Source organism: Belonocnema kinseyi, chromosome 9 (genome assembly GCF_010883055.1).
Source record: "Belonocnema kinseyi isolate 2016_QV_RU_SX_M_011 chromosome 9, B_treatae_v1, whole genome shotgun sequence".
NCBI classification, from domain to species: Eukaryota; Metazoa; Arthropoda; class Insecta; order Hymenoptera; family Cynipidae; genus Belonocnema; species Belonocnema kinseyi.
Genome location: NC_046665.1, coordinates 52,639,532 through 52,662,692, shown reverse-complemented (window position 1 = coordinate 52,662,692; position 23,161 = coordinate 52,639,532). Strand labels below are relative to the sequence as shown.

The 23,161-nt window shown below is 25.5% G+C and overlaps 1 protein-coding gene across 1 annotated transcript in view; it reads left to right on the top strand.

Moving 5' to 3' along the window:
• LOC117179747 (DNA-dependent protein kinase catalytic subunit-like) overlaps positions 1–23,161 on the top strand; it is a 52,903-nt gene that overhangs the window by 7,063 nt on the left and 22,679 nt on the right. Inside the window, exons 5-8 of the mRNA XM_033371816.1 lie at positions 2,571–3,011; positions 10,235–10,413; positions 12,423–12,667; positions 16,731–19,033. Of these exons, the coding sequence (XP_033227707.1) occupies positions 2,571–3,011; positions 10,235–10,413; positions 12,423–12,667; positions 16,731–19,033 (3,168 nt within the window). The remainder of the gene's footprint in view (positions 1–2,570; positions 3,012–10,234; positions 10,414–12,422; positions 12,668–16,730; positions 19,034–23,161) is intronic.

Here is a 23,161-nt window from a genome sequence, read left to right as displayed (position 1 = left end):
TCTTCCCAATTCAATCAATTTTTCCATATTTTCGAATTGTTTTTAATTCACTTGAATGCTCTTTTAATTGAGCTTGATTTTTTATGAATTTCATCTAATAATTTTCATTTCTTTTAAATTTCTCTAAATCACCTCAAAATTTATTGTAATCAATAAAATGTTTTTCGATTCTTAAAATTGTTCCAATTCATTTCAATTCTTTACAATCTAACTTGAATTATTTTCTAGTCATCAGTAACGTCTTGTTTTAGAAATTAGTAGGGTTTCAAAGATTTGAAGAGATTTGAAATTTTTTATGGGATTCGCCATACATTTTTTGTTCAATTCTTTGAATGCCCTTAAATTTTTCTAAGTGTATTTCAACGTTGCTGAATTCAATGAAATTTTTCAGGGTGACCGCTGAACCGGAAAACCTAGAAAACCGGGATATGAAAGTGAATTTATTTTTTGACCGGGAATTTTACAAAATTTTTAGAATAAAAATTTTGTCCAACTTTGATTTCAACCGATTTTTAAATAATTTTTCAAAGTTTTAAATCGGTGGTTTTTTAATAAAAAACAGGGTGACCGCCGGACCGAGAAACCGGGAATTTTACGAACTTTTAGAAGAAAAATAAATAAATAATTTTTTTAATGGGTCTGTACTCTAAGTATAGAAATCTGAACAATAATTAATTTGACCAAACAATTCTAGATCCGTTCAAAATGTGAGAATTTCCAGATTGTAACTGTTTCAATCCGAAAGTCTTAATAAGAATTCAAATTAATATATCATTTATTCCGATAATTTTATTTTTAAATACAAATTTTTATGATTTATCAATAATATATTTTCAATCCAGAGTTTCAAGTCTTCCTTTATATTATTTTTCATATTAAACTTAATAAATAAATTTATTAACATATTAACATAATTTCCTAATGTAGAACTAGAATAAGTATTTAATATTTAGCAATATTTCACTGTTCATTTAAGACGAGTAAATTGAAACCAAATATTTAAAAGAAAATAATTTGAAACTGAATTTTTTACATAGAAAGCTTTGAATCTTTAGATTTTCGAAAAACTTTTTAACTTTTAGCGTTACCATTTTAATTAGTCTATTAAAAAAGTGTTTAATTTTAAAGTGAAATTGTTTAATTTTGACGCACATATAACAATTGAACACTTATTATTTGTATACAAAATTTGAGAATTTTTTTTCAGAGCTTCTAAATATATTTTAAAATTAATCGAAATTTTCCTACAATTTTTGAAAATCCTGCAAATTCATTCAAGAAATCCTTAAAATCTTTCATGTTCTTCTTTTATAATTTCTTAAATCTCTTAAAATAATTTTTCAAAGTGAAAAATTCCAAATTTTTTGTTTGAAATCTGCAAAAATCTACATTTTATTTTAAATTCAGCTGTAATTATTTGAAATTATTTCAAGTTCTAAATTTAATTCGAATCTTTTTTTAAACTTCTAAATATCTTTTAAAATTAAACTTATGTTTTTACAAATAATAAGTTTTCTATTATTGTTTATAAATTAAAATTAAATTTTTTTAATTTGCAGGAATTTCTAAAAGTTATAGAAAAAATTCAATTCATTTTGAAATATGTTTAAAAGTTACGACAAAAATTTTTTAAATTATTTTGAATTTCGAAAAATTTAAAACCACTTCTAGATTTCTAAAATTTTAATGCTTTTAAATGATGCCTAGACTATTTAAAATAAAAATAATGTAAGAACTGTTAAGTTAGAAAACTGTTTTTCAATTTTTAACGTGTCTAGTTTAAAATTACTTAAAATAATATATTTTTGAACATTTAAAGTTCATTTCTTGATTCTTTAATATAGACTATTGAAAATGTTAATGTGGATTCATATTTTTGGAACTTAATCTAAATCTTTGAACCCTATAATTGATAAAAGTTCTAAACTTTGCAATTTATTTGCATTTTATTTAACAATTTTTAATTGAAAAGTGTTAGTACCTTCCATTTGGTACGTGTACATTTTTGAGCATTTGAATACACCATTTTTTAATTTAAGGCTTTTTAACTTCAATTTTACAAGTTTGAAATTCAAGTGTTCCATTTTGAATGCTTTAATTTATTGTTTATTGCTTATTACTTTATATGGAAAAATATTTATAATATAGTTTGATTTTTTAAATTTCATTGGCCGTGAAAAATGTTTGCGAACCGGGAAATGACCGGGAAGTTTTTTGTTCGATTAAAACGGCTATCCTGGTTTTTTCATATTTCCAAATTGTTTTAAATTCATTTGATTTTTTTAATTAACCTTGAAATCTTACGAATTGCATAGATTTCTTCTCTTTTGTCTTAAATTTCTCTAAATTCATTCCAGTTTTACGGAAATCAATGGATTTTGTATTCATTTTTAAACATTTTTTCCAAGTCGTTTGAATTCTTTTGAATGTAACTTGAATTGTTCGAAAATCTTCTGAATATATCCTGAATTTGTTACCCTTTGAGATTTGAACTCGTTTTGTGTTTTTAATGTTAAGAAATGAAAGAGCAATTTGTAAAAAAGCATTCATTTTTTCCTATGATTAAATAGTATAAGGAGCAAAGCGTCGTTCAATCAGCAAGATACGCGCAGTACTTTGAGGCTTTAATCGACTTGTTTGAAAATTTTACTCCTTTTCCAAGTGAAGAAAGCAACAAACAATATTACGAAGAAGTATATCAGTACATAAAGTTACTGAGTGACTTTGATGAAACTTCAAAGCTCGAATCGATTAAGCAAGACAAAGTGGAAAAAAAGATAGCAGCCACTATGAACAAGCGGTCGGCTATTGAATTGTTGATCAGGCACTGGTCTTTTTTCGGCCCAATGATTTACAAAGATCACGAAATTTGGCACAAACGACTCGAAAAGTTATTAGTTCAAAGCGGAAAAACTGCAGAACTTGGTTGGCGAGCAATGAAAATATTTTATAAAGCGATTGCCCAGGTATTGAAGTCTAGAGATACTGACGAGGAAAGAAAAGTGCTATTGGTAGGTACCATTCTATATTCGTTTAGATTCTAAAGTCTTGAAGTCTTTTGAAATATTGTAGGGTTTTTTTTAAGGATCCAGCGATATTTTTAATAGATTTCAATCATTTGAAGGGATTTTTAAGATTCTATGGTATTTTTAAAACTTCTAAGGCATTTTAAATCTCTCAATGTATTTTATTATATTTTCCAGGATTTTAAGAATTTTATGCAACCGGGAAATGACAGTGAATTTATTTTTTGAACGGGAACTTTACAAATGTATAGAAAAAAAATCTGTCCAACTTTGATTTCAACGGGTTTTTAAATAATTAGTTGAATTGTTATCTTTTTTAATTACTATATCATTCAGTTTAGAATGATTGATTGTAAAATCTTTCACTTTTAAAAATTTCCATTTTAGACTTTAATTTTTAAGCTTACATGTTTATTTTAATATTTAAAAAATGCAGTTTTCAAGACTTTATTAATAATTAGAAGCGTTGAAATAGAAAATTTTCGATAAACAATTTTTAGTTGATCAACTGTGAATATAAATCCATTATTGATTTAAAAAATTAAACTGTATTTTAAGATTTAAAAAATAAATAATAATGGATTTTCCAAGATGATCCGGAATCAGTTTACAATTATTTTAGAATTTGATCATTTTAACGTGATGTAAATAATGTATTGATAATTAAAGGCTTTTATTAAATTTCATGTATTTCAGTCTACAAAATTCAATTTTTAAACCATTGAATTTGAAATTTTTTAATTAAGAAAAAGAACAATGACCTAATATTCAGAAATAACTGAATGTTTATTTAAAATACGCAATTATAAAATAAATATTAAAAACTAAACAAAACAATAAACTTTTAGTGTTAAAATTTTAATTGCTTTTGAAAAAATAATTAATTTGTAAATCAAATGGTCGAATTTTGATGTATAAATTCAACACCTACTAATCTTAGAAAAAAATCGAGTAAGTTGAAGAGATATGTAGAAGATACAACAAAATTCGATATTAATTTCCTTGGCAAGGTGAAAACTATTTTTTATTTTGAAAAATTAATTTTAAGAGAATATTTTTAAATATTTAGAAATATTCACAAAATTATCCAAAATTAATGTGGAATTTTTTAAAGAAAATTTGTTTAATTTGAAAGGATTTAAAAAAAAATGTGTAGGACAAATTTGAGAAAAATTCGAATCATTTAAAAAGATGTTTGAAAGTTCTGACAATTTTTTAAAATAATTTAATACTTGAAAAAGTGTAAAACAACAGGTATATTTTTCAATTCTTTTACGTAAAATTTTGAAGCATTTTAAGGATTTTTCAACTATTTAAAGTGAGAATAATTGAACTTTTTATATAAGAAGTGTTTAGTTTATAAAAAAATGTAACCGTTTAATTTTTAACGTTTCTAGCTTAAAATTACTTAAAGTGATGTAAGTAGATTTTTGTAATTTATTGATTAATTTTTCTATTGAGAGCATTAAAAATGATATCGAGGATTTATAATTTTGTAACTAAATCTGAATCTTTAAACTCTACATTTCATCAAAGTTTTAACAAATTTGTTTGGCGATTTAACTACAATTAATTTAAAACTGTTTAGTCCAAAAATTGAGCATTTGAATGCAAAATTTTTTAATTAAAAAACTTTTAAACTTAAATTTTAAAATTCAAACGTTTCTCTGTTGAGTGCTTTAACTTGCACGTCAGTTTTTATTACTTCGAATGGAAAAAGTTTGAGCTTTAGAGTTCGATTTTTGAAATTTGTTTGACCATGAAAAAGGTTTGCGAATCGGAAAAAAACGGGAAATAACCCTAAATTCTTTCATTTATCCTGATTTCCTTTAAATTCCTTCGAATTTTTTTTATCAATTAATAAAATAGTCAAAGGATTTGAAACATTTAAACGGATTTTTGAAATTCATTGGCATTTTCAATAGCTTTAAAAAATGTCAAGGGATTTCAAAACATTTTAAAGGATTTAAAATAGTTTAGATTATTTCGAAAGATTCCAAGTAATTTTAAATTGATTTCCATAGTTTAATGTGATTTTAAAGGATTCGAAATATTTTAAGCAATTTAAAAAGAATTTAAGAAATTATTAATTTCATTAATTTGAATGGATTTCAAAGCGTTTAAAATATTTTAGGATAATGCATTTTCTAGAATTTCGGAAGATATGAAACGACTTTACAGAAGGTTTTAAGATATTTTTAAAGATTTCACGTTATTTTATAAGATTTTCAAGGATTTCAATGATTTTAACTGATTTAAAACATCTCAAGGTATTTAAATACATTTTCCAGGACGTCAGGAAACATCATAACATTTTACGGGATTTTATAATATTTTATTGGATTTCGAAGGATTTAAAATATTTTAGGCAATATTCAATAATTCCAATGAATTTATAATTGATTTCAATAATTTGAAGGGATTTTAAAGGGTATGAAATATTGTTAGGTAAATAATATCCTAGAATTTCAAAGGTATGGAACGATTTTAAAGGATTGTACAAGTTTTAAGATATTTAAAAAGATTTCACGGGATTTTATAAGGTTTTCGAGGATTTCGAGGATTTTAAGGGTTTTTTTAATGCTTAATGTATTTTAATAAATTTTCCAGGATTTCAGGAAAAATCGCCAATCACCAGATTTCATAGAATTTCACGGAATTTAATAATATTTTAAAGCAATTGTTCAAGATAAGTGAGATATTTCGTTGGTTTTCAAACATTTTAAGAGTTTTGACATTAGTTTTTGGAATTCACCTTGAATTATTATTAATTATTCTGATTTTTTTAAATCTCTGGAATTATCTGGAATTTTTGTATTTCACTTGAATTTTACTAATTTTTTTTTAATTTAATGGATTTTTTTACTATTTAAAAGGCATTTTCAACTGCTTTAAATAATTGTAAGGATCTCAAAAGATTTTCAAGGATTTGAAATATCAATTCAGCTTGATTTTTTATAAATTTCATTTGATTCTTCTAATTTAATGAGATTTTATGAGAATTTCTTAGAATTTCGGCAGATATGAAAGGATTATAATAAGGTTTTCAAATATTTAAAAAGATTCTAAAGGGTTTCACTAAATTTTCAAGAATTCCAATGATTTTAAAGGATTTTAGAGGTCCCAAAGTATTTTAATACATTTTTCAGAATTTCTAGAAATATCAGCAAATTTCAAAGAATTTCTTGACAACAAGTGAGGAATTTAGTAGGGTTCAAAGATTTCACGAGATTTTCAAATATTACTTTGCAATTCTTGTGGAAATAGCCCTGAGTTCTTATTAATTTACCTTGAATTCCTTTAAATCCCCTTGAATTCTTCTAAATTCACTCAATTTTGAACTCTTATAATTCACCTTAAATTCTTAGACATTTCATAGAATCCTTTTTAATGGCCTTCTAATGTTTCTAAACTCATTTCAAACTTCCACAATTCAATACATTTTTTCAATTTCTCTAAGTTCAGTCAAAGTTTATCATAATCAATTGGATTTTTTCGATTTAAAACATTTGTTCTAACTCATTTGAATTCTTTTGAATAAAAAATTGAATTATTTTGTAGCCATTAGTCAATTATTTAGTCAGTTCAGGTTTTCATTCTTTAGTTCAATTAGTCATTAGTCAAGTATTTCCAATTCATTCAAATCCTTTGGAATTTGTCTTGAATTACTTTTAAGTCTAATGAATTTATCCTGAATTTGTTAATCTTTGAGCACATCAACGTAAAGCTTTTCTCAAGTCACTCTAATTCATCTCATTTTAGATTTTATCAGAAAAAATAAAAAATATAATTAATCTGTGTATGATTACTGAATAGTAATCTGTGTATGATTACTGAATAGTAATCTGTGGTGTGAAAATGCTTCTCAGTATTAAACTTCACAATCTTTCCGGTATTTTCCTCTTTTCTACCTTTATAAAGGATTGTATTTTTACATTATCAAGAAACTTCTCCTTTTTCCTGTTTTTTTTCTCTTGAATCCGAACTGAACAAATAGAACCCAATAAAAAGAATCAAGTATTTTTGGAAAAAGTTCATTTTTTGTTGTTCAAAAGTCTACTATTTTTTGTTTGTTTCTGAATTAATCTTTTTTAGTTAAGAATTTGATTGTTTAGTTGGAAATTAATTTCTTTTATTAAAAAATCAACGAATTTGTTAAAATCATATTTTTTAGAAAATTCATCTTTTTGGGTAGAAAAGTCATATATTTTGGTTGAAAATTAAGTTTTTTGTTGAAAATTCAACTGAATTTTACATAATATGTCTGTTTGATTTCAAAATTCAACTCTTTAGTTGAAAATGTAACTATTTTTGGTTGCAGATTCATCTTTTCTGTTGAAAATTTCAATCACTTAATTGAAAAATCAACTATTTAGTTAAAATCTCAACTATATTTATGAGAAGCTATCTCTTTTGATAGAACATTAATCTTTTCTCGTTTCTGTTTTGGTTGAGGATTCAACTGTATTTGGTAAAAGTTCTTTTTTTGTTGAAAAGCTTACGATTTTTTTTTTTTTTTTTAATTAATCTTTTATAGTTACAAATTTTATGTTTCGTTTGGAAATTTTAACCGTTTCATTGCAAATTCAAATAATTTGTTAAAAAGTCATATTTTAAAAAAAATTCATCTTTTTTGGTTGAATTTAAGTTTTTTGTGAAAAATTCAACTATCTTATAAAGATTTCGTCTTTTTGGCTTTAAAATTCAACTATTTTTGTTTGCAGTTTCATCCTTTTTGTTCGAAACTTCAACCCTTGATTGAAAATTCAACTATTTTTTTGAAATCTCAACTATTTTTATGAGAAGGTATCTCTTGGTAGAAAACTAATTCTTTTTTGTTTTTGTTTTGGTTAGTATTAAACTGTTTTGATAAAAGTTCATTCTTTTTGTTTGAAAAGTATACTATTTTTTTCAGAATTAGTATTTTTTAGTTACAAATTTGATTATTTGGTTAAAAATTTAATTATTTTATTCAAAACTCAACTAATGTATTAAAAATTCATATTTTTAGAAATTTTGTGTGTGTAAAAAAGTCATCTTTTTGGATGAAAAATTAACGTCTTTGTTTAAAATTCTACTGTTTCATAAAAAAATCGTATTTTTAGCTTCAAAATTGTTTGGTAAAAACTTTTTTTTCGTTGAAAAGTCAGTTATTTGATAAAAAATTAGTCCTTTTTGGTTGAAAATTGAACTCTTCAGTTGAAAATTTAACTTTATTGGCCGAAAAATAATTTTTTTCTTGAAAGTTCTACTCTTACCTGGTAAAAATTTCATATTTTTTGGTTAAAAATGCAACTGTTTCGTTGACAATCAATAATCCTTTTTTATTGAGGATTTAATTATTTCGTATTTTTTGCTGGAAAATGTATTTTCTTGGTTGAAAATTAATATTTTTGGTTGGAAATGAAACTATTTGATTGAAAATTCATCTATTTTGTTTGAAATTTTTCTCTTTTAGTAGAAATTCCATCTTTTTCGGAAAAAATGGTAACTGTTCGGTTGAAAATCAATCATATTTTTTTATTAAAAATATTACTACTTGCTTGAAAGTTTAACTACTTTTGTTAAAAAATAATTTTTTTATTAAATAGTCATTCTTTTAGTTTTAAATTCCTTTATTTTCTTGAAAATTTAACCATGTTATATAAAATTATATTTTTTTAAACATTAATGATTTTAACTGAGAAATGATCTATTTCGTTTTTGTTTGAACATTTTTTTAGTAGAAAATTCAACTATTTTCTTAAGAATCCGTATATTATGTCAAAAATTCGTGATTTTCAGTCGAAAATTATTGGAATTTTTAATGAATGAGTGAACTTTTCAATCTACAAAGATGAATTTTCAAGAAAGTGGTCGAAAAGAGATTAAACTTCAACCAAAAACTGTAGCATTTTGAACCAAACAATTAAATTTTCTATGCAAAAGAATGAATTTTCTATTCAAAGTGATGAAATTGCAATAAAAGAGCTACATTTTTGCCTAAAAGAGATAAACGTTTAATAAAATAGTTGAAATTTTAAACAAATATTCAAATTTTAAAGGAGATAGTTGAATTTTCAATCGAATTGATGAATCTTAAACAACAAAATAAATTTTTAACATGGAACTTCAACTTTCAATTAAGTAATTGGATTTTTAATTTTAAAAAATGCTTAACGAAAAATATAATTGTTGATATTGCAACCAAAAAAATATTCAAATTTAAACTGAAAAACATGGATTTTATCAAAAAATATATATTCTCAAAGAAAAATGTGAAAGTTTATATTTTGACGAAAAAATATTTCAATGTCAAATAATAAATAGTCGAATTTCTTCAAAATAAACTAATTTCCAAACAAAAAAGTCAAATCCTTGACAAAAACAGATTAATTTTCAACCAGAAAGTTGCTTTTTTAACTAAAAAATACTATATTTCTTTTAAAAGAGAGGAATTTCCAACCAAGAAAGTTTTTTTATTCAAGGGAGAAAAAAATTTCAACCAAATTGTTCTATTTCCAGGCCAAGAGGGCGAATTCTCTACAAAACAATAGAATTTTCTACCCGAAAATATGAATTTTTAACAAAAAAGTGAATTTTCTATCATATAGTTGAATTTTCTACAATACAAAACAATATGAATTTTCAACCAAAAATGAAAGTCACATTTTTAGTTAAAAAAACCGAGTTTCAACTGAAAAAAAACGAATTTTCAACCAAATAGTTGAATTTGAAATCGGCAAAATAATTTTTTTCATCAAGTGGTTCAATTTTCGAGAAAAAAATAAGAATTTCCAATGAATAATTCAGTAGTTAAAATTGCAAATGAAAAGGTTCAATTTTTAGTCAAAAATAGAATAGTTAAATTTACGGTTTAAAAAATTGTAAAAAATACTAGTTTTTAATAAAATAGTTAAATTTTTATCTGATAAAATGATTATATTTAACGAATTAGTTCAACTTTCTACCAAATAGTTTAATTTGGAACCAAAGAAAGATTAATTCTCCTAAAAATGTTATTTCTTTTCTCAATTCAAAAGAATCGGCTTTCAAAGAAAAATGGTTGGATTTTCTTATTCAATTCAATTAATTAAGTTCGTGTTTAAGCTAAAACCAGAAAAAGGGGAAGTTTCTTAAAATCGGGGGTAAAGAGGGAAATAGAGAAATAGGGGGAAGAGTGTGAACTGTGAAATTATTTCTCTTTAATTAATACTTTCCTTTTCTAGTTTTTCAGGGCATATTTTTTGGGTTACCTTTCGAGGCTTAGTCTGAATACAAATTTAGTGCAATTGATAGTTTGGGGTTATAGTCAAATGGCAGCTCCTTGCAAGAAGCACTTGACTAGCGAGGAAGTCTGCGAAATGTATTCGTTGATTGCCCGAAGATCAATTTCGCTTAACACTCGGTAAATTTCCATTAATAAAAGAAGAATACTAAATTTGCAAAAATCTCAGGCCTCGGACTCAACACATTATTGACAATATTTGAAATTTTTTTCAGCGAGTACACTATTTTTTTACTATTTCGAAAAAATGACACTAAACATACTATTTTCTCACAAAAAGAACGAATTTCCAACAAAATTGTTGAATTGTCAACCAAACAAAATTCATTTTTAACCAAACAGAAAAAATCTTTAAAAAAAAAGATGAGCTTCTAGAAAACAGTTACGTTTTCAACCAGTTAGTTTAATTTTCAACCAAACAGATGAATTTTCAACCCAGAATATTTCTTTTCTAGCAACAAATATTAATTCGCAACAAAATACATAAAATTTTTACCAGGCGGTTAAATTTTCAACTAAAAAGATTAATTTTCTACCTGAAAAGACGAATTAAAGAAAAAGACATCAATTTTTATCCAAACAGTGGCGTTTTTAACCAAAAAGATGAGCTTTCTACAAAACAGTATAATTATCAACCAAATAGTTAAATGTTCGACACAAAAAGTTGAATTTTTAATACAGAATATTCATTTTGTACCAAAACAAAAATAATCCCCAACAAAATACATATTTTTTTAAACGAAGAGTCTAATTTTCAACCAAGAAGATTAGTTTTATACCAGAAAATACGTTGAATTGTTGAATTTTCAAGCCAAAAAGTCGAAATTTGTACAAAACAGTTGAATTTTGAGCAGAACTTTTAACAAATTATTTCAACTTTCAATCAAGCAATTGAGTTTTCAAACTAAAAAATGAATTTTCAACCAAATATGTAACAGTTTTCATTTTAACCAAAAAGATATTTTTATTTCAATTAAAAAACAGTTGGATATTAAAAAAACGGATTCTCAGCCAAAAAGTTACATTTTTAAACAACAACAAAATTTATTTTCTACGAAAAAATACGAGTTGTAAAAAAATTATATAAATATTCAACCAAATAGTTTAATTTTCTACTAAATTATTGAATTTTCTAGACGAAAATACGAATTTTTTTAAAAAACAGGAAACTTATATTCTTTATGAAAAATTCAGCTCATTGTTGAAAATTCGTTTTTTGGTTCACAATATTTTTGTAACTTAAAATTGATCTTTTTTATTTGATACTTCATGTATTTTGCTTGAAAAGTTAAGAATTTTATTGAAAATGTACTATTTTTGTTGAAAAAGCACTTACTATTTGATTAAAACCTCATATACTTTGTTGAAAATGTAACTATTCCATTTTTACTTAAAAATTGTGGTTGGATTTAAAAAAAAAACGAATTTTAAACAAAATACTTGAATCCTTAACTAAAACAGATTCATTTTCAACCAAACAGTGTCATTTTTTATCAAAAAATTTATTTTCCACGAAAGAAGACAAATTTTAAACAAAATATATAAATTTTCAATCAAATAGATAAATTTTCTACTAAATTATAGAATTTTCTAGCCGAAAATATTAATTTTCTACATAACAGTTGAATTTTGAATAAAAATTTTTATTTTCAACCGAAATTTTAACCAAATTTTAAATGTGAACCATACTGTCGAATTTTAAACAAATTAATTCAATTTTTAACCAACAAAATATGAATGCTTACACAAAAAATTAATGGTAGAATTTTTAACCGAAAAGATTGAGCGTTTAACCAAAAATTGTTAGATGTTATTATTTGGTTCTAATAATTCGGTTTGTATAAATGTTGTAAAAAACATTGAATTTATTTTTCATACTTTTGAATATTAATTTAGAAATCTAAAAGTTTTTCTTAAAAAATAAAGTTAATTTTCCATTGTACACTTTTTTGATTTTGAACTAATATACTTTTACATTAAGGTAACATATAAGTTTAATACTTGAAAAATATTATCAAACATTTTTTTTAATTGTGATACTATTTGTACTATTTTTGATTTTTGAAGTGAGTCCGAGGCCAGAAATTTGATACTTGTAGCATTTTTTAATTTGTAATTTCAATTTACAGGGACGATGCGAACATTGAAGAAATCTCGAGTTATCTGGAGTCCCTTTCGGAAATTCTGAAAAACTTACCGAACGTATCAATCGATCAGATAAAATTTCTTTCGAAACTTGGAATTCTTTTGATTAAACGATTCCCTGAGTTCCGCCTTTTCGTTCAGCCGAATGCAATGCAGTCTCTCAGGAAGTCGATTACAAATGTCGGATACCTAAATCAGAATCTTCAACAGGAATATTTCTATGATCTAAGTAAGTATTTGTCAATCATTTTTATAATTTTTAACACGACAAATTTCGAAATGTGAGGATATTTTTTCGAGCATGCTTACATTTATTTAAAAAAAGATAATAATAAATATATTAGTGATGTTTTTTTTCAATTAGTAAAGTAATTTTGTAGATTCATACTTATTCAAATCGAACTTCTTTTTATCACTTTCACTTATCTCAGGAAAATATATTTTACTGAAAATATTCATATGTTACATATACACTGGATTTTAAGTAACAATTCAAATTAATCAAAGTATTTGTTTCAATTATTCATAAAATTCTTGGACTTGGATAACAAATTCACAAATTTATTTGTAGTATTATTAATTTATTTAATTATTCTTTAGTTAGAAAATTTAACTCTTTGGTTGAAAGCTCGTTTTTTTATGGCAAATTAATTTTTTCAACCGAAGATGTAACTATTGTAGATATTTTTTTCTGCTTGCAATCAATTGTTTTAACTGAAAACGCAATTATTCTATCATTGGTACAAAATATATCTTTCTGAATTGGAAACTCAAATATTTGATTAAAAATTAATTTGTTTGATAATTGAACTGTTTTGTGGAAAATTCGTCTTTTTAGCCTGAAAATTCAATATTTGGGATTACATTTTTTTTATTGACTGACTGCAAAATTCTTTTCTTTGATACAAATTTAATCATTTTTACTTAACAGTGCAACTTAAGTTGACAATTAATCTATTTTGGTTGAGTATTCAACTATTTTTCTTGAAAATTCGTCTTTTTAAGTAAATTCCACTCTTTCTGATTTAAAATAGAATTATTTTTCGGTGGAAACTTCAACTATTGTACTTTTTGTTAAGAATTAACTTTTTAAAAATTCGTCTCTTTGGTTAAAAATTTATCGTTATTGTCGTTTTTAGTTGAAACTTCATAAATTTTCTTGGAAATTCATATTTTTCTAATGAATTCAACTCTTTATGATTTAAAACGAAATAATTTTTTGTGAATCAATATCAACTGCATATTAAACTTTTTGATGTGAATTCTTTTTTTTTTGTGAAGATTTGTCTCATTGGTTGAAAATTTAAGTATTTGATTAGAAATACCTTTTTTTAGTTAAAAAATATATTTTTAACTAAAAAGTTTACCATTTTTCCTAGAAACTTGATCTATTTAAATTGAAAATTCAAGCATTCGGTTGAAAATGATAGTATTTTGTTTAAATTTCGTCTTTTTCATAGAAATTTAATATTCTTAATGGACGATTCATCACTTTCTTGAAAATTTCTTTTTTGGTTCACAGTCATTTTTGTGACTTAAAATTTATTTATTTTATCTGATACTTCATGTTTTGTTTGAAAATGAACTTTTTGGTTAAAAATGCATTTTTTTAAATTTTATCTTCTTGATTGAAAATTTACCGTTTTGGTAGAAAAATCAACGATTTGGTTAAAACTTCATCTATTTTGTTGAAAATTTAACTATTCCATTTTTGCTTTAAAATTGATATTTTTTAGTTGAAAATTCTTTTAATTTGGTTAAAGCTCGTTTTTTTTCCTTTTTTTTTCAAAATTCGAATGTTTTTGACAGAAAATTCATATTATTTTGCAATGAAAATTTAAAATTTTATTAAACTTTTTTGTTTTGTTTTAAAATGGATTATTTTAACTGAAAATTAATTAATTTCATATTTGTTAAAATATATCTTTTTGAGTTAAAATCTAAAATATTTTATTTTGTTGGACAATCTTTATTTTAATTTTAATTCGTTATTTTGTTGAAAATTTGTTATTTTAGCTCAGAATAAGTTTTTTAAATAAAAATTTCTCTTTTTTATTTGAAACTTCATATATTTTTTCGAGAATTAACTTTTTAATCATAATTTATATTTTCTAGTTGGAAATTAAACTGATTTAAAGAAATTTATTTTTTTGGTATGAATATTCAAGAATTTGGCAGAAAATTGTTGGTAAAAAATGTAACGGTTTGGTGGAAAATTCGCCTTTTCAGCTTTATAAGTTAATATAACGTATGCAAGTTTTCGTTATTGGCTAATAAATCTTTCTCAATAAAAATTTCATCTTTTTTTTTATTGAAAATGAAACTTCGATTGAAAATTAATCTAATTTGGTCAGATTTGGTTAAGAGTTAAACTAATTTTTTTGAAATTCGTCTTTTTTAAGATAATTCAACTCTTTTTGATTGAAAATAAAAAAATGTTGCTGGAAATATCATCTATTACAGTTTTCGTTGAGAATTCATTTTTTGTTCCTTTTTTAACTGAAAATTCAAGTATTGTGTTGAAAATTCCTCTATTTTCAAAAAAATTCGTGTTTTTTATATATAACATTAATCTTTTTGATTGACAATATTGATTTCTTTGTTTGAAAATGTACCTATTTTAATAAAATATCATTGCTTTTTCAATTAAAATTTATTCTTTGACAGACAATTTAACTATTGCAGTTAAAGATTCGTCATTTTAGCACAAAAATTGATCTCATTGGTTGAAAATTGAACTATTTTCTTAAAAATTCGATATTTTATGGTTGAAGATTAATTTTTGTACTGAAAATTTAACTATTAAATTCTGATTGGTAATTATACTTTTTATTTAAAAATTCTACCATTTGGTTGAAAATTTAACTTTTTTAGTTGAAAATTCATCTATTGTGTAAAAAAAACTCTTCTTTTTCCATAGAAAATTAAACTTCTTTTGAATTTGTAGTTTTTATTGAAAATTCAACTATTTTGTAAAAAACTACGTATTTTCGGTTAGAAAATTAAATAATTTAGTAGGACATTAAACTATTTGGTTAAGCATTTATATATTTTGTTTAAAATCGTCTTTTTGTTGAAAATCAATTTTTTCTTTAAAAATGTAACTTTATTGTTGAAAATTCTTCTTTTCGGTTGAGGATTCAAATATGTTGTTGAAAAATCGTATTTTTTTGTTTTATTCAACTATTTTTTATTAAAAATTTAAATCTTTCATTTTTCGTTGAGATTTCTCCCTTTTTTATTCAAAATTAATTTCTCTGTAAAAAAATTCGACAATTTTGTTAAAAAATCATTTTTTTGTTTAAGATTCTTTTTAAGATTGTAAGATTTTATGAAATCCTCTCTGCTCCTACGTTTTTTTAAATAAGCTTAGAAACAAACACTTTTTTGCATGCATGAACATTATTGATCCCCTTCATCTAAGTTTGTTTTTATACCTGAACAAAAAATGCACTATATTTATCTTCTAAAATTTGTTGCAATTATCAATGTGCCTTTTTTGGCATTTTTATAAATCAAGTTAAAGATTGAATAACTTAGAGCTTGATGTTTAAGTTCTCTTAATTTTAATTATGAAAAAGCTAAAAAAAATTATCCTTAAAGGATTGATTGCTCTGGAAATTCTTTATAAAATGAGCCCTAAATTAAGCAACTTTGTCTATTATTTAAGTCAACACTTTTCAATGTTCTTGAAGTTGTAACAAAAAATTTGAAAAAATTGCAATATTCTTTTTTCTAAGAATAAAATTTTTGTAGAATATATGAAACATATAATCATGAAGTTACTATGATATTTCCTCAAAATACATATTTAATTTTTTTTAATTTTCCTACAGATATTTTCAATTTTTTCAAATTTTTTTGTTACAACTTCAAGTTCTTGCAATTCGATAAAAACATTTTTACGATTTATACTCATAAGCGGTTGTGATGCGGTGAAAAAATAGCTTCAAAATAAGGCCAATAACATTGAGAAATGTTGATTATTTCGTAAGTTATTAAATATTAAAATTTACACAATTTTTGCAATATCTACTTTAAAAAATAGACAAATTGGCTTCACCCTAGACTCATTTTATATATGATTTCGAGAGAAATAAACCCTTTAAAGAGAAAATTTGTTAGCTCTCGCATAATTAAAATTAAGTGAACGTAATCAGTCGTCAAAAAAGAGGTTTACGAAAAATCTGGATAAATCTAAAGTTTCCTAACAAAAAATCCCTTAATTTTCAGGGATTTTTTTCCGAATTCGAGTAGATATACCTAATTTTCCTCATTTTCTCCTTCTCCAGTTTACAACGGAATTCTCTGGACATGTTCTCACACATTGTTCATAGATGCAGAACTAGCACGCAGTACTTTAAAAGAACGACCAATCTGCTACAAAAATTACCTGCCTCTGTGGCAGGATTTAGTCGACATCAGTAAATACAAATACGAGACAGGACCGCAAGTAATAAAGCAATTATTCAAACAACTAGTAGCCACTTGCACCACTTTGATGAGCGCCCTAAATCTCAAAACGAAAACCAAAGAAGACACCATGTATTCCGATGTCGCTCTCTCCCAAACCGCTGAAAACGAAACGGATTTTCGTATATTCATCAACATGGTAGACCTCTACGTCGAAATCCTCGAAATTCTCGATTTCTCGCTTCTCAAGGATTGGCTTCCAAAGCTCTTATACGAGATCGTGAGAAATTCCTACAAACACCAAATGGTCTCTGGATTTTACAAATTAATTCACGTGATTCTCCAGAGATCAGGAAATTACTGGAAAACCCTAGATCCGAATAATCAAACCTGCGAGATGATCTCGAGATTTTTATCAAGCACTTTGGACTTAATTTGCGGATTCTACCACGAATTGCAAATAGCTTGTGTCTATTTAATTCTAGACTCACCGATTGTCTTCATCCAGAATGAATTAAACCGGACAGTTCCAGTTTTTAAAATCGCTTTCACAATCGGATTGGGCGATTTTTCTCTAGCTGCTTGTGCCCTGGATGCTCTCGAATTCTGGACTCGTGAGTTGGCTAGCAGTTATCCAGAAGAACTGAAGGAATTATTGCTTCAAGTTGTTCCCAGCCTCGAGCCTTATCTGCAGAGTAAAGAAACTGCCACTGAATTGCTGCAAGATATTGTAAAAACGCAGAGGAAGATTATAACCCAGGTGACTCTGAAAGACGAGACAAAAACATTGGAAGAATTTCAGAGGCGAATTCTCTTATTTTTGGGTTCCCTTTCCACCGAAATTACTCACGACTTTGTTTACAAAAGATCACAGGACACTAAAGCAACCTGGGATAAAAAGGATTTACTGGATTATACCCTCTTTTTTCCAGATATGAGACTTTACATCCACTTTGATAATATTCTGCCCAGAGTTGTCGATTTGGCTTTAAGTTCCGGAGACAGACGAACGCGAATGTGTGCCTGCGAGGTTCTGCATTCGCTGATTATAGTGATTCTGGGAAAGACCCGAGATATTTTAAACAAACCGAATCCGGATCGTTTTGCCCATTTGTATAAAATTCTCTGCCCGGCGATGCTGAAACTGGGATCTGATCCTGATACAGTTGTTCGGCAATTGTACTATCCAACTCTTTTGCAAATGACGCATTGGCTAAGCTCAAAATTGATGCTGAAATCGCCTTCGACGATTTATCTCGTCGATGCTCTCTTCGATGGCTTGACTGATGAATCGAATTCGTCGTTACGCGAATTTTCGGGCGTTTGTTTGAAGGAATTTCTAGCCTGGTCAATCAAGCAGTCTTCTAACCGGGATTTGAAAATATCGCCGATTAATGTTTACACAATTGTGAGGAAAATGAGTACCTATGCGTTGCATCCTTCGACACAGAAAAGAATTGCAGCTGCTGTCGCTTTCAACCATTTGTACTCGATTTTAAGAGAAAGTGAGGAGATTTTGAATACCTTCTGGTTGGAGATTTTTTACTGCTTTGTCAAAAGCTCCGAGGGTTGTCACGATTTGGGAATTGAAACGGCGATCGGACATCTTCAGAAGGTCCTGAAAATCAAGGCGGAACTTTTTAATGCTGAGAATTCGAGAAGGAGGAAACCAATCGAGTTTCAGAGTGCCAATTTGAAGGGAGTAGCAATCTGGCTTTTTACTCAATGTGGATCTTTGGATCGAGCTTATAGACAAAGCTGCATGAAAATACTGGAAGATATTAATTCTCATGTGGAAAATTGCGATTCAGTGCAGAAACTTGTCTCGTTTTATTTGAAAAAGTATGGAATTGAAGGTCTGAATTCTATTATATTGAAGAACTTGGATGAAGAGTTCAAGGTTATTTCTTTGGAGAGTGTGAAGCCTTTCTTACGCACCTTGGATTCCTACATTTGGCTGGTGGGAAATAAATTGGTGGATTTGGAATTATTGTTTCTTGATGGGAATTCGGAAAAAGATTTGATTTTTTCGTGTGCTTGTAATTTTATGAATCGTTTTATGATGAGCCAAGATGAGGAGGATGATTCGCTGATTTCTAGGGAGTTGGAGTTGTTGAAAACAATCACGTGTGAAACTATCGTGACGCTTTTTGCTTTTACCAAAAAGATTCTTGATGTGATGGTAAGTTTATTTATAAAATTTTATTTAATAGTCAACACTTTTGACTTTTGACTTTTGACTTTTGACTTTGACTTTTTTAATTTGTTTAATTGCAAGGCCTAAACAGCTAAACAATTTTCAAGTAAGACACGTTTAAAATCGATTAATTTCAAATGCAATTAGACTCTTTTCCCTTTTTTTATCATATTTTCAAGACATTTTCACCTTTTTTTATCGTTTTTTCGCTTAAATTCAGAGTAGTATAATAGGATCCAATCAGAATATCCAAATATTTTCTGTAGAAATTTTATTCTTTTTCGTTAAAAATTCGATTGTTTGAATGAAAATTTCATTAGTTTGTTGAGAATTCAACTACAATTTTGTCAAAACTCATCAATTTTTGGTCGAAATTTAAACTGTTTTGTAGCCTTTTTTTTAGAAAATTCATCCTTTTAGATTGCAAATACCTCTTATATGGTGAAGAAAGTAATATTTTTTGGTTTAAAATTCACCTTTCTTGGTTAAAAGTAAACTTTTTTTTTGTTTAAAAATTCAATTGTATTCTAAAAAATTATTATTTCTTTGCATGAATATTGAACTCTTTCAATGAAAATTCAACTATTTTCTTGAAAATTCGTCCCTTTTGATTGAAAGTCTAAATATTTGGTTGTAAATTCAACTCGTTGAATGAAAATTAATTTTCTTGTTTTAAAAATTTATCTTTTTTGTTTTAATATGAATTTTGTTGTTGAAAATATAACTGTATTATACAAATTTGTGTTTTTGTTTGAAAATACAACTATTTGATTAAAAATTATTATACTATTTAGTTAAAAACTCATGAATTTTCATTGAAATTTGAACTATTTGGTTGTAAATTAAACTAATATGTTGGAAATTATTAATTTTTTCTGTAAATTTAACTGGTTCCAAGTTCATCTCAATTTTTTTTTAATCTTCGTTTTGGAAAAATGGAAAATTCAACTGTGTTCTTGAAAAATTATCTTTTTGAGTAGAAAATTCGTCCTTATAGATTAAAAATTCATCTTTATTTCTTTTAAATCGTAATTTTGCTTGAAAATTCAACTATTTGATTGAAATTTCACCTTTTTTGTTTGAAAATTGTACCATTTTATGGAAAATTCATTTCCTTAGTTCAAAAATAATCTTTTTTGTTTGAAAGCTCACCTATTCGGTTGCAAATAATTTTTTTTTAACATAACTATTTGACTGAAAGTTCATCTTACCTTTTAAAAAAAAATCGTCTTTTAGGCTTGAAAATTCAACTATTTGATTGAAGTTTAATTTTTTTTGTTTGAAAGATAAAAAATTTGTTTAAAAATTCAATTATTTCGTTTAAGAGTTATCTTTTTTGTTTGAAAATTCATTTTTCTTGGTTGAAAAATAACTTTTTTTGTCGATAATTCAACTGTTTTAAAAAATATTCGTCTTTTTGACTTGAAAGTTTAACTATTTGGTTGAAAATTCATTTTTCTTGTTCGAAAAATAACTTTTTTTTAAATTCAACTACCTTGAAAAAAAATCGTCTTTTTGATTTGAAAATTCAACTATTTGATTAAAGTTTAATCTTTTTTGTTTGAAAGATCAAACATTTTGCTGAAAATTCAATTATTTCGTTTAAAAGTTATCTTTTTTCTTTGAAAATTCATTTTGTTTGGTCGAAAAATAACTTTTTTTGTTGAAAATTCAACTGTCTTCAAAAATATTCGTCTTTTTGACTTGAAAATTTGAGTATTTGGTTGAAAATTTATTTTACATGGTCGAAAAATAACTTTTTATGGTGACAGTTTAACTCTTTTCTAAAAAAATCGTCTTTTTTATTTGAAAATTCAACTATTTGGTTGAAAACTCAACTGTCTTGTAAATATCGTACTTTTGCTTTAAAATACAACTATTTTATTAAAAATTTTACTCTTTTGCTGAAAAGTCATCTCTTTTGATTGAATGTTCAGCTATTTGGTTGTAAACTCAACTAATTTGATAAAGATTAATTTTTTTAAATTTAACTGGTTCAAAATTCATCTTACTTTTTCAAAAAAAAAACGTCCTTTGGCTTGAGCAACCAACTATTTGAGTGAAGTTTAATCTTTTCTATAAGAAAATTCGAACATTTGGTTGAAAATTAAATTACATAGTTCCAAAGTCATATTTTTTAAGAAAAATTCAACTGTTTTGTTGAAAGTTCATCTATTTGGATGGAAAATTCGTTCTTATGGATTGAAAATTCATCTTTATTATTTTTAAACTTTATTTTGGCTTACAAATTTTATTTTAATAAAAGTTTAATCTATTGTATTTGAAAATTCGAACATTTGGTTGAAAATGCAATTATTTCTTCAAAACTCATCTTTTTTGTTTGAAAATTAATTTTTTTAGTTGAAAATTGACTTTTGTGGAGAAAGTTCAAATTTCTTCTAAAGAATTCGTCTTTTGACTTGAAAATTTAACTACGTGGTTGAAAATGCAATCCTTTGATTAAAAATTTAACTATATTGTTAAAAATTGGTCTCTTTTGATGAAAAGTTCAACTATTTCGTTAATAATTCATCCTTTTTTTAAAATCTTTTTTTGTTGTTGAAATGTCATTATTTGGTTGAAAATTCACCTTATTTTCTTATTTTTTTATCACACTATTTGGTTGGAAACTCGTGTTTATTTTTTCTTTAATATCGACTTTTATTGGTTTGAAAATTTAACTATTTGATTGAAGTCTAATTTTTTTAATTCTATAATTTGGTTGAAAAGTCTTGTAGGTTTAAAATTCTACTGTTTGGCCAAAACATGAATTACTTAGTTCAGAATTGGCCTCTTTTGCTTGAAAAATCAACTTTTTAGTTGCAAATGCAAGTGTATAGTTATAAGTTAATTTCTTGTTTCATTTCAACTATTTGGTTAAAAATTATTCTTGGTCGAAAACGATCCATTTTTTGAAAATTTATCTTTCGAAAAAACTATTTTTTACTTGAAAATTCAACTATTTTGTAGAAAATAAAACTATTTTTGATTCAGGTTTGATCTATTTTATTTAAAAATTCTAAAATGTGGTTAAAAATTCAATTATCTTGTTAAAAACTCTTCTTTTTTGATTGAAATTTCATCTTTCTTGGTTGAAAATTCGACCATTTGGTTGAACATTCATGTTTGTATGTTGAAAATTCAACTATTTGACCAAGCCTTCAATTACTTTGTACAACATTTTTCTCTTTTAGTTGAAAGTTTAACAATTTGGTTGTGAATTAAACTCGTTGATAATCAATTAATTTTGGCTTAAGAACAACTATTTGGTTAAAATTTCAAATTTTTAGGCTGATAATTCAACTGTCTTCTAAAAAAATCGTATTTTTTGCTTGAAAATTCAACTATGTTGTTTAAAGTGCAACAATTTTTACATTCTCATTCCTGAGAATGTAATGTAATCGTCCAAATTTTCAATCTCTGGTTTTTAACGGATCTTTACATTTCGGCACTCACAGAATCCGAAAACCATAACATTTCATCGGTGTCTGTCTGTATATCTGTATGTCTGCATGTCTGTATGTATGTATGTATGGTTACCTGAATGTTATAGCCACGCTAACTTTTGAAGGATATGTCCGCATTTGATACACTTCTGAAGGTCCCCAAAATAAAAGCTGCGTTCGTTAATCAGATATTTCGAACCAAAATTTAAAAAATTGGTGCATTTTCAAAATTTTGAAATTCTTGTTGTTGAAATTTTATAAATTTTTGTTAAAGTTTCTTATAGATGGGTAAAATACTTGCAAATTATCGAAATAAAATTTTTAATTTTGATGAAAAGTAGAAAAGTTATATACTTTTCAAAAATTTGAAAATCTTCAAAAAATAGAAAAAATTATTTTTTTCATAGATCCAAAAATTTTCACTAGATACCAAATATATTTTAAAACTATTTTAGGCAAATTTTTCGATAAGCCCACATTTTTAAACATTAGAGCCTGTATAATCTAACAGTAGAGCGCGAAGCGCGATTATGGCAATGAGAATGTGATCTTCAAGGCCGTAGGTGCTTTGAGAACGATCTTTAATGTCAAATTAAAAAAGGTTCAGCTTTACCGTATGATTGTAGTTTATGAGGGGTTCGAATTGCAGTATTTGATATAATTTAAT